Source organism: Falco cherrug, chromosome 12, assembly GCF_023634085.1.
Source record: "Falco cherrug isolate bFalChe1 chromosome 12, bFalChe1.pri, whole genome shotgun sequence".
Lineage (NCBI taxonomy): Eukaryota > Metazoa > Chordata > Aves > Falconiformes > Falconidae > Falco > Falco cherrug.
Window position 1 is genome coordinate 34,500,941 of NC_073708.1, and position 14,838 is coordinate 34,515,778.

At 42.9% G+C, this 14,838-nt stretch overlaps 1 protein-coding gene and 1 long non-coding RNA gene across 3 annotated transcripts in view; one reads left to right on the top strand and one right to left on the bottom strand.

The window, feature by feature from the left end:
- NEGR1 (neuronal growth regulator 1) overlaps positions 1–14,838 on the bottom strand; it is a 295,944-nt gene that overhangs the window by 18,574 nt on the left and 262,532 nt on the right. The window contains exon 7 of one of the 2 annotated variants that reach the window (XM_055724994.1): positions 14,630–14,671. The exons of the other annotated variant lie outside the window; for it this stretch is intronic. Coding sequence (XP_055580969.1) covers positions 14,630–14,671 — 42 coding nt within the window. The remainder of the gene's footprint in view (positions 1–14,629; positions 14,672–14,838) is intronic. 2 annotated transcript variants of the gene reach the window in all.
- On the top strand, positions 1,150–14,622 carry LOC129737204 (uncharacterized). The gene is made up of 3 exons (XR_008734770.1): positions 1,150–1,503; positions 5,719–5,894; positions 13,732–14,622. It is a non-coding gene; the product is annotated as an uncharacterized LOC129737204 (long non-coding RNA).

The window sequence follows — 14,838 nt, forward strand, 5'->3', positions numbered from 1 at the left end:
CCGCTCTGGCCAGCATGCTTTGCCTGCATTGCTCTTGGCACAGGCAGGGTATTGGAAACCACAAACCCAGCTTGTGTTTTTGAGTTTAAACTCTTTTGTCTTGTCTGGAAGATGTGGAATAGCAACAACTGTAGAGATAAAGGGGGATAGCAGTAGGAAAGGATCATTTTAAAGGCAACTTGCAGGGAAGGAAAAAATAAATAGTGTGTTATTTAGTGATATTATGCAGTTTTCTGTTCATACTGCTAGTTTTGGATGCAGTGTGTTCAAGGCTGGGACTACCTTCTTACCTACATGTCTCTAGTACACATCTAGCCCTGTAGCAACAAGCAGTCAACAAAAGCAATCATCACTCATTTAGCTTAAAATTAAATAGAAAAGAATACACAAAGTAAAGGCATCGAGCCCAGAACAGGCTGATGCTGGTCTCTGCATGGAAGTCCATACTTAAACAGAGGAGGATGGCTCATGATTTTCCACTGGACATGGTAAAGGCAGCTGTGGTTAAGAGGACATGGAGAATAAGACTATAGAAGTGCTGGAGAAAGCAAGCCAGCCCCCTGTTTCCATTCGCCCATCCCGGTGTTGTAGTCCATAGCTCAGTCCTCATCTGTACCCCAAACCATGAAGTCTGGAAAGGTTCTTCGGTGAAAAAGAAGGAAGGAGGGGCAGGAACAGAGGCTCCCCATGAGAGGGAACCATGCTCAGATTTCCATGCAACGCGTGTAACTTTCAAGCCACCTGCAGAGGTTCCAGTCTGATGAATTTGCCCAACTCAGAGTGGTGCTGCAGCACAAGCACGGGGAGGGGGTGGGGTGGGGGGAGGGTGAAGCCATTGCTGGGGGATACAGTTTGTTTTGGAAGGAAAATGCGTGGTGTGTGCTTTTGGGTACTTATGCACGTACTTTTGGCAGCCTACAATAACTGCTTCTCTGACAATGTTGCCCTCGTTTGTAAGTGTCACGTTTGAGAAAAGGAAAAGCATTTTAATGTGACAGAAAAATTTGACTTGGGAGCTAATTACTCTAATTTGATGGAATTTTTGGCTCATCTGCATACTTGACAATTATTTACAACTTACGTTGGTAATTAGACGTTGGGTCTTGTGCTGAAATATTGTAAATAGCTTTGAAGACATTTGCTGATCCTTCTAACTTTTAGAGACAATGAATTTATTAGTAGTTAATATGTAAAATATTTGTACTTCTGACCTTTTGTAAAACATTCTTTCTATATTTTAAATGATTGGTTGTCAGAATAATTTTCCTCAAAATGAAGTGTGACATTGTAAATAAGCTCTTGAATTAAGCAGCATATTAAATCTATGTATTCAGTGGCAACCTTTGATAGTTCTCATATATCATGAAGATTTTGTTGGTTCTGCTACATTGAGGCAGCGTCGTATAGCATTGTGAATGATAATTTTTTGCACTGAACTTTACAGTTTCTGGACAGTTTCAGCATCATTCTTCTGATCTTGACAAAGGATATTGAGTTAAGCAGGTTAGTACATGATTTCTTGCCTTTTTTTGGTGGTTGTGTATGAGAAAGGAACTCTTGCTGGAGGAGCTGACAACCTTTAAACAAATCATCCGCTGAGGTGGTTGTCAGATGATTTCTAAAGATGTGGGTTTTATACAGTTGTTCTGCTGATTTTCGTCAGCGTTTCTTTGGGGTTTCTCTTGGTCATACTTCTGTGTAGTGTATATATTGCTCTCATTTATAGGTATATTAAAAAAAAAAAATCCATGGAAGTTTACTGCTCAGCCGTGCTAATAGCCATGCAATTAATCATCAATAGCTCTTTTATTACATATAATGAGGTGAAGGATGAAATAAGTAACAAAGTCGAACTGTTTACTAATTCGAGGAGAGCTAAAGCGTAGTGCCACCTTGAATTATGACTGACTACACCGGCATTATCTCTCCAGTTCGCCTTGTATGTCAATACTGCTTAATCTTGCTCTGTGTAATGGGGTATGTCTGAAATAGAAGGACACTGGATAAGTCATATACATAAAAGAGATCTACAGCTTGCTGGCATGTGAAATTCCTCTAACGTATATTTCTATGAAACTACCAGCACATTATGTACCCAGCAGCATAAATAAAAAAGCGTGTTTCCCTGGCAATTTCACATTTACTACATTAGTTAGTAAATGCAACGGCCACCCCTACTTTCCTATAATAAAAACTGCTGAGCCTTTTCATGAAAGATGATTGCAATTTCCACTGGCCTGTAGATGCAATGAAAAAACATAACTCATCAAAATCTGAGCTATTTGCTCTTAAGATACAAGAGCATTTTTCCTGAACACTTGACGTGACATTAACTATTCATGAAACCTGAGAGTGTTCAAACACTGCCTAAGTAAAATTGTTACTACTTTTCAACTTGATTGAGATCTTTTCTGAACCAGCCTCTACAGCAGCCAGCAAAGGTCTCTCCACACATAAGAAATGCAATGAGTGTCCAGGTACTGTAGCTGTGAGCTATCGATTTGCTGAAAAGTCAAGTTCCTCCTCCAAAATTGATTCATGATAACTGCCTCCATTTGGGTCAAACAGTATTTAACCGCTTGTAAATTTTAATTAAATGATTTGTCACTTTGAACATATAGTTTGTCATCTTGCCGCTAAGCGATGTGTCTTTATCAGAGAATGACTCAAGGGGAAGGCATCCATCTCCTCTGTCACGTCGCCCCCCATTAAGGTGACTCGGCTGCTGCGCAGTGCGTGAGGCCCCGGGGAACAGGCTGCGCGTCCTGTGCGCAGGTCCATCGTGCAAATTATAAAGCCACCATTCCTTCCTTTCGTCATTAACATATGCTTGACTTTCTGAGTATAACAAACCCTCTTCCCAGCAGGACTTAGCAAAACAGATTTTTTCCTTCCCACAACTTAGTTTTTCCCTTTTTTGAGTGCAAGTGACACCTGTAGCTATTCTTACTCAGCTACCCAAGTGTCTTGTCTGTGCCTGCAGTTACCCTTACTTGCAAGGTGTTGATCTAGGAGGAAGTGGAGCTTATAAACCATGTGTATCTGTTGGCTGACTGGAAATGATTGGGTTTTTTGGTGACTGTATAGCTTTTGCCCTCCTTTCTGTGTGTCGAGCTATGGAGCTCTTATTTCAATGTATTTAAATAGGTCTTCTACATGTGCATGTGACACAGCACTGATGTAAGCATGTGAATTTCATAGGCATCCCCCTCTATCTGTGGCAAGCTTTAATCCTTCGAGGCAGATGGTGTCTTGCTTGTGCAGGGACACAAGTTGCTGCTTTGAAGCTGTTCTTTTAATTCTGGGGTCCACCATTTGTGAGCTAAGAGAACTTAACGAATGTCACGTGAAAGCCATCCACAAACCACGCAGAAAGCACCTATAATCAAGCATTTGTTACTTTTCATTAATGTGCAGATTTTCTTTTTGCCACACGACGTTCAGATGTCCACCTTTTAACCAAAGGTATCATGTTAGAATATGCCATTCAATTTGTCTTTATTCACTGATCCCTATGATGAATTATTTGGGGCTTTTCTGATGAAGGATTGCAGCAGGAGACGGCGGGGCCATTGGAAGGACTCTGAACTTCTGCAGCTACCTCCTGCGTGTGCTGGGGGGGATGAAAGCCTTTGCCTCCAGAGCAGCTTTGGGTTTGCTTTCTGCTGAGGCTCCCCGAACTGTGGGGCTGGTGGGGGGCCCTTGGCAGAGCCCCCCACCCTCCCTGGCTGGTGCTGCTTCTCCTCTGCAGCTTTCACTGCTGGTGGAGGATTTCGCATCAGGAGGCTTTTCGTCCACTAGCCTTCCCCACCCACTTTTCAGCTTAATCCAGAGGATTTTGGAGACATTATGGCTCAGCTTTGCATATGTTATTACACAGAAAAGAAAAAACCCCCAAAAAACCAGTTGAGATTTTTTCAAGCTGACTGGGAGCTTTAGGCATGAAACTCCCGTTAAGTCCTATGGCTTTGAAAATCTCAATCAATTAGTACAATATTTTGGTGGAGATGGGGAGAGGGAGGGAAAGAAAGTGTTGGTGCCTCTGTGGGAGGCCCCTTTCAATTAATGCTGATTAATGGTAGGGGATGAGTGTGTGGAGTGCATTATCCTCAGGATGACTCTCCCACTAGTTGCACCTTTTGAACACCTTCTGCTGTGCAGATGCTCTGTGTCACCATGCCTTCTCCATCCCCTGCCTGGGGAGGAGCACTGATACTGACGGGAGGTGACGTAATGTGGCTTCTAGGAAATGTCCTGGTGAAAAATGAGTTAACTTCAGCAGATGTATTTTCCAAGCAATATATGCAAGGTTAGAGAGACCATTTAGGGAAGGTGCTCAACGCTGCACGCTGCTGTGTGAGCTCATGTTGCAGAGGGTCCCTTGACTGCAACGGCAAACTGCCCCTGCTGCCAGGTGAAGAGCTGTTGGGTGGCTAGAGGGCAGCTGCAAAAAGTCTCTTTCACGTCTGATTTTCCATCCCCTTTCTCATCACCCTTGTGAAGTCAGGAGTCTGGTCTCTTCAGCAGGAACACACTACACCCACCACTAAAATGCACTTTGAAACAGAAAAAAAAAAAAAAAGCACCAAGCCCCAGTTCTTTCATATTCTCACCAATCACCTCGTGACCTGTGGCTCAGCCCCTCTTGGCGTAGCACTGTAGTTGTGGGTTGCAATCAGATGAACTCGAAATTGTGTGTGTCCCTCTTTCATGAGAAAGCACCACATACAGACTGTCAGAATTTTTTCCCTGCCAGGTGATGGGCAGTTTCTTTCTGCCACTGATTTTGGCTCAAAATCAGGATTTAGAAAGACAAGACAGAAAACAGTACGTGGTACTTGGCAGGAACATTAGCAACTTTCAAAGTAGTTATGGATGTCATATTCCTAACAAAAAAAATAGTAACAGAAGGAGAAATGAGATATATTCCCCTCTGGATAGTAGGTAAACTTTGGCAGTCAGTGATGAAAGCTTTCAGCTTTCCCTTTTTCTAACCTCGCTGGGAATTAAGGGTGCTTTGTTTTGAGTGTACACCCTATGTCATGCCTGTCTAAAGAGCCATGCTTTTGGGATGACAGAGATGGACTTGGATGCCTTTAAAACTGCCTCTGACAGTCTTTGAGTCACGTGGGAGAAAGAGACATTTTGCTCCAAAAACAATAATATTTTTTCCCTAGTTTGTAGCGTGAATAACCCTTAACTACTAAAACCCTTCAAGTTTCTACAGAAGGGACTTTCCAAATAACGGAATGGGACCTGGATAGTGATAATCTGCATTTAACAGGGCAGGATTTCTATCTCTTAGTAAAACGTGGCTCCTTTTTCATTTCAAATGCAATGCTAAGTGGGACTGTACATTGCAGGAGGGGAGGACTTAAGGAGACGGTAGGTATGGAAACCTTACAAACAACATTGCAGGTATTACTTATTCCTGAAATGTCTCTATAACCAGAGTGCTGTGCTTTGACAATTTACTGCAGACTATTCAAATTATTCGCTGTTTTCCTATTATAAAATCCATACCCCGTTCATTCAAGTGAACATGCTCTTGAGCTTTCAAAACCAAGTTGTTCTCTGAATTACCTCAGTTTGGCAGAAAACTCATTCAGTGTAGTTTTATATACTGCGCTTGTTGAATAAGGAGGCTGAATGGTAGGCAATCATTTCTGTTGCAATCAGAGATATTAAGAAGGATAAGTTCTATCAATTTTTTTTCAGAGATGCATCCCTGACATTGTGGAATATGATTGAGAGAGAAATGCAAGCTGAGTCGGTATCTCAAAAATGAGAAGGAGGACGTACAAAAGATGTCAAGGTCAATCATTTCATCTTGGTGCTCGAACTGACAGGCATCACTGAACATCCCATCACCCAGCGTCTCCGGTCACAATGAGGTACAGCATGGAGGTGGGTGGGTGGGAGGGAGCAGGCTGCCACTCATCCATTGGGTTAGTCTTCTGCTGCCTAATGCCCACAGCTTTTTCTTATGGAAATGTCTGACTCAGCAGCTGAAAAATGGTAAAATATTTTGCAAAACTTTCATCTTAATGAAAACCACCTTTAAAACTTTAACCAGAGGGCCCCACAGTGGCACTTTTTTGTGGCACTGTAAAATTCAGAAGCTCAGTTAAAATCTGGACTTAATGAAAATCATGTACAGGAACAGGTGTCAAAGCACAGGAAGGACTACAAAGTGAATTTTCCTTGTAAGCCTTGCTGGATTAATGGAGCAGCATGTAGTAAATTGGGCCTGAGCTCTTAATGTGTTTCCTTCCACCTAGATTGTGTGCTCTAACTAGGTGTGAGGTTCATGTGAAGACTCGCTGCTCAGAGATGCAAACTTCTGGTCCTGCCACACTCACATTGAGGATTGCCTTGTATCCTCAACAAGCTGGTTGTTTGGGTTTGTATTTTGGTATTTGGGTCCTAAATTCTCATTAGCAGCTGGGCCTGCCAGAAAGCAAAGGTCACGGTGCAGCAGGACACTGGGCAAGTGGCTCGAGTCTTCAGTGTAAGTGTACAGCCCAGACCCTGCGCTCTGGTCCGGCTCTGAGCAAACCACCTTTGTTTTATTCATCACTCCCAAATCCACGAGCGAACGACCTCTGCCTGCTCATAGTCAAAGCCTGGGGAAGGTCTGTCTCCGATAATGGTACGTTCCTGCACAAAACAGGGTAAAACCAAGAAGGCACACTCCTGGGAGCAGCGACAACTTGTGACAAAACAATATTTAATTGTTTAGGACTGCTGCATAAACCTGTTATGATCACAGTCTCTGAAGGGCATGTTTTTACCTACCAACTATCATGTTTTTACTTACAAATGTTTGTTCTGTTTTCTTTAACCCAGAAGAGACTATTGGAAGAAAAACACATCACACAGTCTTTCTTGTGTTGCCTGACGGCATGCTTAAGAGCTCATCTGGAAAGTTTAAAGAAGGACGAAAACCAGTTTAAAAAAAAACAGTTTGGTAGACTGGGCCTTGCAACTGGTATATAATAAGGAAAAGATAAAGATGCAGAGATATGCCATTAAACATTAGGTTCAGAATAAGGAAATGGCGGATCCTGTATTATCTCTGGATGTTGGTTTTCATCCCTAGCTGGAGATATTGCTGGCAACTGCATCAAACTGTCCATGTTGCATAGACACTCTAGATGCAGCTGGCAAGAAACTGAAATTTCCATTTGGTGAGAAATTCAGACAGTGAAAAGACAAAAAAGAAGTGTTGCCTGGAATGAGACGGGTAGCCTGGAAGGAAGCCAGCATTTTTTTTTCCCACTCAAAACTCAACAGGCTTTTATTTGAATTTCTTTAAAACTGACATATTCATGGAGATTTCAAATAGGCATTTCCTGACAAGTCCCCTATTCCCCCAAGCCTTCCCTCCCTTAACAATCCAAGTTTGTCAGATCCTTTCCAACCAGCTGTAGCTGTAGGCTCTTTTATATTTTGCACAGAGTTGGGACCCTCCCTGAAGTTACAGATATATAGTTATATATATACTTTTTAGATTTCTGCACATGGCTACACATCTCATCTAGCTGGATATATGCATATTTATTCCTGTAAGAATTACTGTAGTCAGCCAATTCTGGCTGATAAAACCTTCACAGAAAACATACCCTTATGTGATAAATAAAAACAGAGACTGCTCTCTTTCTGCTAATGAATCACATTCTGGATTCTCCTGCTTCCCTTTGCTCGATCAGAACATGTCCTTAGATGCGCAGGCTTTTAGAGCAGCTTTACGGTGTCTTGCAGCGATGGAGGCTGGGCGGTTGCACTGTGCATTTCCCCTGCCCTTGCCGAGCTGGTGCGGGGCTGCAGAGCGGTACCCCTGCCTGTGGCACACCATGCTGCGTTGCTGCTCATGGCTTTGGTGGCCTTTTGTGTGAGCCTGAATGGAGTGTCACATACCGTGCAAGCCGCAAGGTACTCACACATCTCATTCCCTGGCATACCTTGGGAGCGGTAATCACCTCTGTAGACGAAGAACAAAATTTATATACATGGATCGCAACCCCCAGCCTGCCCTTAGAGCAGATGTTTCCAGCCCGTGCACCTCTGCACCATCCCGGGGGTTCCATCCTCTGCCAGGGTCCCCCCACCTGTACAGCATCGGGTACCACCCTGTGACTGAGATGGGGGGAGGCCTAGAGAACACATGAACTGAGACGGTCATGTACTTCATCTATATAAATTACAAAGAATTATTAAACAGATGCCAGAGCTATAAATAAAGAACAGTCTACCTTTTAGAAATCCATTAACTGTGGGAAGGTAGTGCCGCGTTGCAGAGAGCTCACCCTGTGTCTCAGAGGCGTGCTGGTTCCCATGCTGCCATTCCTACACGGTATATGCTTATGTACAACAAATGCCAATGCCATTTACAATAAGGTAAATGAATTTGCATAAAGATAAACCACCAACAGCAATGACACAGATCCCTTGGAGCTGAGAAATTATGTGCAGTAGTGAGCATCCCCCAGAAAGACTCCGGAGGAGTCAGCCTGCCAAGCAAGTCCTCGAGATGTGGCTCGTCTCCCGGTATCCGACACACTTGGGTAGGAGAAAGGGTCAACGCCGCAGCGGCAACAGCTAGTAAGCTGAGCATCTCTGCCTGCCTTCCACATCTTCTACCCTTTTCATAGACTACAGAAATTATTTCACAGATGTCCCCTGCACTGCTTTCCTGGCATTTCTCAAGAGCGCTTCTTGGTTAAAATGTGAAGTTTCAGCAAACTGATCAATGAATTATATTCTGAAATATTCAGGCATTCTCATTTTGGTGTGAAACCCTGGATTTTGTCGGTTAAACAAATCGGTGAGTATCAAAGCAGCTTCTCCTTTTAAGCAGGCTTCTCATATTTGTGGAAAAACTCATTAATATTGAAATCCCCCATGACAGAAGGCATGTAGGCAATACAGTATCACAAAAAATATTCCTGCATTTTACATACTGATTTATAGAGTAGGAATCAATGGACTAAAAATGACCTATTTCTAATCCTATTTTTCAGCTGATAGAAAGTAGCTCTTTTGATATTAAATGATGCATCTATTCAGCAAGCAGTGAATAATACACTTACGATTTACTGTGTTCAAACAGTCCTCTGAAATGATGCAGTCTTTAAATATTGCAGAATGTCACCGAGCACACACTGTGAGTTATTTGAAACATGCATTTTACTTAAACAGAAACATTTACCTAATTCCACAGATTTTACTTTAAGGATGCAGCTTTCACAGAATGGTTTAGAAATGTAAAGTTCACCTGTTTGCAACAGAAGATGAGTATAACACTTTAAAGGCAGTTATTTCCCATAGTGCAGCTGTATATAATTCTAAGCATTCCTGGTTTGGGAACCTGCACCGCTCTGCAGCGTGTTCCTACCATAACTCATTAGATACTGGATAAACTGTGCACACGCATAATGCTGGGTGAATAAAGAAATGATTCTTTTCTGGCAGAAAGGACTATGCTGGAATTACACATCTGCCTGGAGTTCTGAAATGCAACAGAAAAGTCTGTAATACGTTATGAACATAAAGCTTTAAAATAATTAACATATAAGACTAATACTTTTTTTTTTTGTAAGATAACTTTTACCTGTTTGACGCCAGCCTACTCATAGCAAGTCTCGGTAGCCTGATATATGCTTTTATATCTGTTAACTGGGACAAAAGAACCCATGGTGGTGTTCTGCTGGGTGTTGGAGGGTGATTCAGCCACCAGCTGAAGGAGATGGAGGGCGGCTGGGCGACCCTGCCTTCCTTCCCAGGGTGGGCTTATTTGGGAGGCAGTGAGGTGGCCACGGAGAGCCAAAAGCTCTCTGAACAGCCAGACATCTGTTTCTAATGTGATCTGGAAGATAAACTTGCAGTGATCCAGGACCTGTTATCCTCAGTCTTGATCACGCTTGTTTAGTGTTTTGGAAGAAATTCCACAAACTGGGAAAAAAAAAGAGAACAGTCTGAGTGTTGGCTGGTGAAAATGAGTAACCAGCTGTTTCTCGAGGCCAGGCATCCCCCTGTGCCTCAGGGCTCATCGCGACCCCACTATTTGCTGTACCCATGTGTCTCCTGCCCACATGCAGAAATCTCTAGCTCAAGGTGTATAATGCTTTCATCAAGTAAAGACAAAATTAACAGCGACAAAGAATGCCAAAAGTTCTGAGATTCAGAGTCCAACCCTGTAGATTCTCCTTACACTAATAATTTACTGATTAAAATGGGAATTGCAGCTGCATAAGAGGACAAAAAATGGGAGATTTTTAAAAAAATATGTCCTATGAAACACATAGAGCCTGCTTGAAATTAGATATTATTGGGCATTCTGGCATATTAAATGTATTAGATATGCAGTGAGGCAGATTAGGGAGAAGTAACTGAATTTCAAGGAGTTGCCCCACCTTCCAACCTGCCCAGAGTGCTCATTTAAAAATATGCTTTTGTTCCTGAGAAAATTAAATAAGTTAAAGTCCTTCTCTCTCCAGTTCCGGTTTTTATAAAAGTCCCTCATAGTATGTGAAACCATTAATTAAAGAAGATTCCGCGATTATTCTCTCTGACCTGTCACTGTTACTTGTTTAGTCAGCGTTAAGAATTCAGCAGCATCTTCAAAGGCTTTTCAAGGCACCACCTGTGAACTAATTATGCTAAGGGATGAAAGATCTGTAAGTGACTACAGCTCCTGGCAATGGCTGACAAAACAGACATCAGCTGTGGCCCCAGTTTTTTAACTTTTGCAGCTAATTCTACATGCGTTAAGTATTACCACTTAAGTTGAGAAAGCAAACTCCCAAATGTGAAAAGAGGCTCCAGCAGAGAAATGCACACGTGTGTCGCTACGGCTCTCAAACACAGTGTCGGGTTTTGCACAAGTTATGTATGTTTTTGGTTTGTCTCTGTTACTTGGAACGGTACGGAATCCTTAAGGGTTATTATTTAAAAATCAAAATATTTTTATAGGTAATCCCTGAAAGTAATTTTGAGGATGCTGAACATGGGGTATGAACATCTAGAAAACGTCAGAAGTCCTGTGCTGAAATTTTACACATGCATCTTATAAATAATTTTTAATAATGAAAGGTCAAACCAGTTGGTTAGAGTAATTATACTGAATGTGAGAAGAAAAATTGGTGAGATGGAAGGTCTTTTGTGTGTACCACTTTCAATGGTGACAGAGTTTGTACACTGCAAGAGGAGTAGAACATGCTGGAACCTCATCGTCAGTGCAAGTACTTCAGCGGTTTAGATGGGAATTACTCTTTGGCTAGTTAGTGCTTAAGCAGCCCTGAGAAAATAGATGCCTGATAAGGAAAGGGACCTGTAGGAGTCAGAGGCATTTGACTCTGACAAAACCTTCAGGTTTCAGCATCTTATGGTGTCGGTGACATTTTCCTTTTACACTCCCCTTTCCACATACAGAAATACATAGCTTATACTCATATACACTAATAAAAATGAAAAGAATTTTCAAAGATATTTTGAAAATAGGATAGTTACTGTGTGTTCAGAGTCAGAGTAAGAAGGGGGTTTCAAGATCTTCAGGATTACTACAGATTCTTCGCTTTCTACAAAAAGTAACTTCCTAGTCTGGGAGTTAAGGAAGATCCTGGAAAACTACCGGTGATGATAATGTTGACCATCCCATCAGTCACTGACCTTGATTTATCGGAGATCCTTGGCCTGAAGTTCTCCCTCATCTATCTGCAATTAAACATTGACTCAGTTTTGGTGTTTTTCTGTAACCTCTGGCGTGATATTGAAACATTGGAGGAGGATCGGTCTCCTTCCAGCAGCAAAACCTCTGGGAAAACACCCATTGAAGCTGCAACGAAGTGAAGTTGTAAATGAGAGTAGTAATTAACCACCTTGCTGCAAAGCCTAGATTAAATAAGGAGGAGGCTGATGCTCTGTATTCTGACTGGTGCAAGGCATGAGTTAAAAATGTGTTTCTACAGGACTATCTGTGTTTTGTATTGCTGTCAGTGCACGAGGGAAAGCAGGGCAGACAGACAGAGATCCAGTGGGCGCTGCTGGCTAAAACCTCCTGCGCCAACTTTAAACGAAGCCACAAATTTATTTTACTGTCATAAGCAGCTACAGACAAATAACCCGGGTTTTCTGCCACGATCTCCCACCCCAACCTACTGTCTTCTCTGCTGATGCTGCAGCACGAGGGACTCATTTTCTGACACTCTGGACACCTTTTAAATTGCCTCTGCAGCTGTATAACTTCATAGCAACTGCCATGGCATTATCCTAGCTGTTCACCTGACTGAAGTTAGGAAAGTGGAGGGATTAACACAGCATTATTTAATTATGTGAGGCAAACAGAACATTTCAATGGCAATGCCGCTGCTGATACCAGTGCTGATTTCCAGAAGGAAGGACTCAGCCCTAAGTTATTATCCATTGTGAGAGTTTTTCGTTAAAAAAAAAACCACCAAAAAACCCCCCAAACCTTCCCATTGTCTTTCAGGGGAACAGATGTTGTTTTTCATCTGCAAACTGGCCTCAGTCAGTTAAAGATGGATTAGCTCATGTAGTTTCATATCTATTGCAACTTTAGCTTCCTCTAAATTTTTTCTCTGTTGTGTTCAAAGGTTTTCATATTCTCAATTTTATACCATACTTTGGAAAAGGACCTCTCTGTTTTACTGTGCTCCCAGAAATAAGGCAGGGATTGTTATAAAAGAATGCTATTCATTTCCATTCCCCAGTCTCCATCCTGCTCCCCCCAAAATACATATAATTTTGCTCATTTGTTGCAAATTTCTGCAGACAGCGTGAATTCAAACACATCTCAAAGCTATATGACTTGAACATCAATTTTTCAAATTGAGAAAAGACTGTGCTTCTGTGTTGTGCTTACTTGTGGAGATTAAAACCCAAAGTGCTACTAGAGCCCATTCCGACTGTAACTGTACATCACAAACCATCATTCCCTGAAGAAAGCTGGGAATATTATCAGGCTAAGGGGACATTTCAACCAATTACAAAACCCAGCATTAAACAACACATAGACTGAGGTTCTCCTATCACCACCTTGCACGACTGCCACATCACCCGTGACTCTTGTCTTCTTCCTGGCTTCTGTTAGCTATAAAAATAATTTCTTAGCTTATTTTCAGCTGCTTGGTAGTCTGAAGCAACTGTGAAAAATCACAAGGATAGGAACTTTTATGACAAACACTATCAGCTTTTTGCAGGTTAATCCATCCCTCCCCTCCTACTCCTTCTGCTGCTGCATTCTGTGATGAAGGGTGGTCATGCATAAATTGCTCGGTCACTTTCGTGAACGGCTTTGCACTGCAGACACGCTAGATCCTCTGCACGTAAAAGAGACTGAGTGCTTTGGAAAACTCGCTGCTGAAGAAGGGCAGGCGGGAAGGCAGGCAGGCAGTGCCTGTGCACCCCGAGCGCCTCCACAGAGGACGCCAGAGGCTGCCCTTCCTAAGCCCTTTAATTAAAAGCATGGAAGGTTTATACAGTTGTCTTTCTACTCCTTCCTGGTTTAAGGTGGGTGGAACAGTCTGCTGCCTAGTTTTTCTTTTGTAACTCTCTATTCAATCTGGATTTTTAACTGGGGAGTAGATTACCTCAGTCACTATGGCTTTCTGGCACAGTCTTTCTAATCTTTTTTATCTTAATTCAGAAATAAAAGTACACTTCATGTGTAGGTTTTGCCAGTGGAAAATTCTATTTGTTTTTGTCTCCCAGATGATCCTGATAACACTTCCCAGACTCCTTCCTGGAGGAGACCTGAGCATGGCACATCTTACCACATTACACACATGGAAGTAATATCAGACCATTGGGTCTGACACCGTAACTGCATCTCAGGGCAGGTGTTTCAGGTAGAGCGACGGGAGCTAGAGCACGGTACGTGACGCTCATGACTTACCCCTTCCAAACCCTCTGGGAGGTGGTTCGGACTATTGTTACAGGCTGACCTGGAGCTACCTTTTAGCAAGCTCTGGGCAGGGCCACCCCTGCCCAATAGCCTGCGCTGGGCTGACCTGCTCCACCGAGTGCATCCTGCTGCAGAGCAGTGATGGGAACCCCCTGAGAAAATGGGGAGTCAGGACCTCTTACCACCTGCCAAGCACGAGGGCAGGCTTTTCAGCTCTTCGAGAACACCTTCTGGCACCCTAAAAGGAGAAGGACCTGACGTCGGGGTCTTAGATCCATCCTACGAGTCATTCAGGGACAAGAGAGCAAGACATTTGTGAGCCTCAAACCAACGTTCACGTTTACAGTGACACCAGAGAAGAGTCAGGTTATCACAAAGAAAAGACAGCGATGACACCGCGCGGCTGCATTGCCCTGTGAGCATCCACCGCACAGCATCGCCCGTGGGCAGAGGCTGCATGGCAGAGAAACAGAGATGCGGGGAGGGGGTTTCTCAAACGGGGAAGTTTAAGAAGAGGACAACAACACATGAAGCCTGGAGGGAAGGCAAACCAATGAATGCACAAAGACGGGAAGGAGACAGTCCAGCACTACCACAACAAAGCCGCCCATATTCAATTCCGGTTATTGATATGGCAATGCATCGGTTATGGGTCCCTGCGAAAAAGTACCCAAACATACTTCGTGAATGTATGTGGATACTGACCTGGGCTTGAGACAGGACTAGAGGTAGTAGGCTCAATAATTTCTACAAAAAGGGAAAAGGAAAAAAAAAAAAAAAAGAGAACATTTGGGTGTTAATCACACATGGAAGACAAATACAGAATGAGACAGCAAACAGTCATGCAACAGACACGACAATTTCATTTAAAGACCGGGCTGGCCATCACAGGCCTGTGACAAACATGCAGTTGA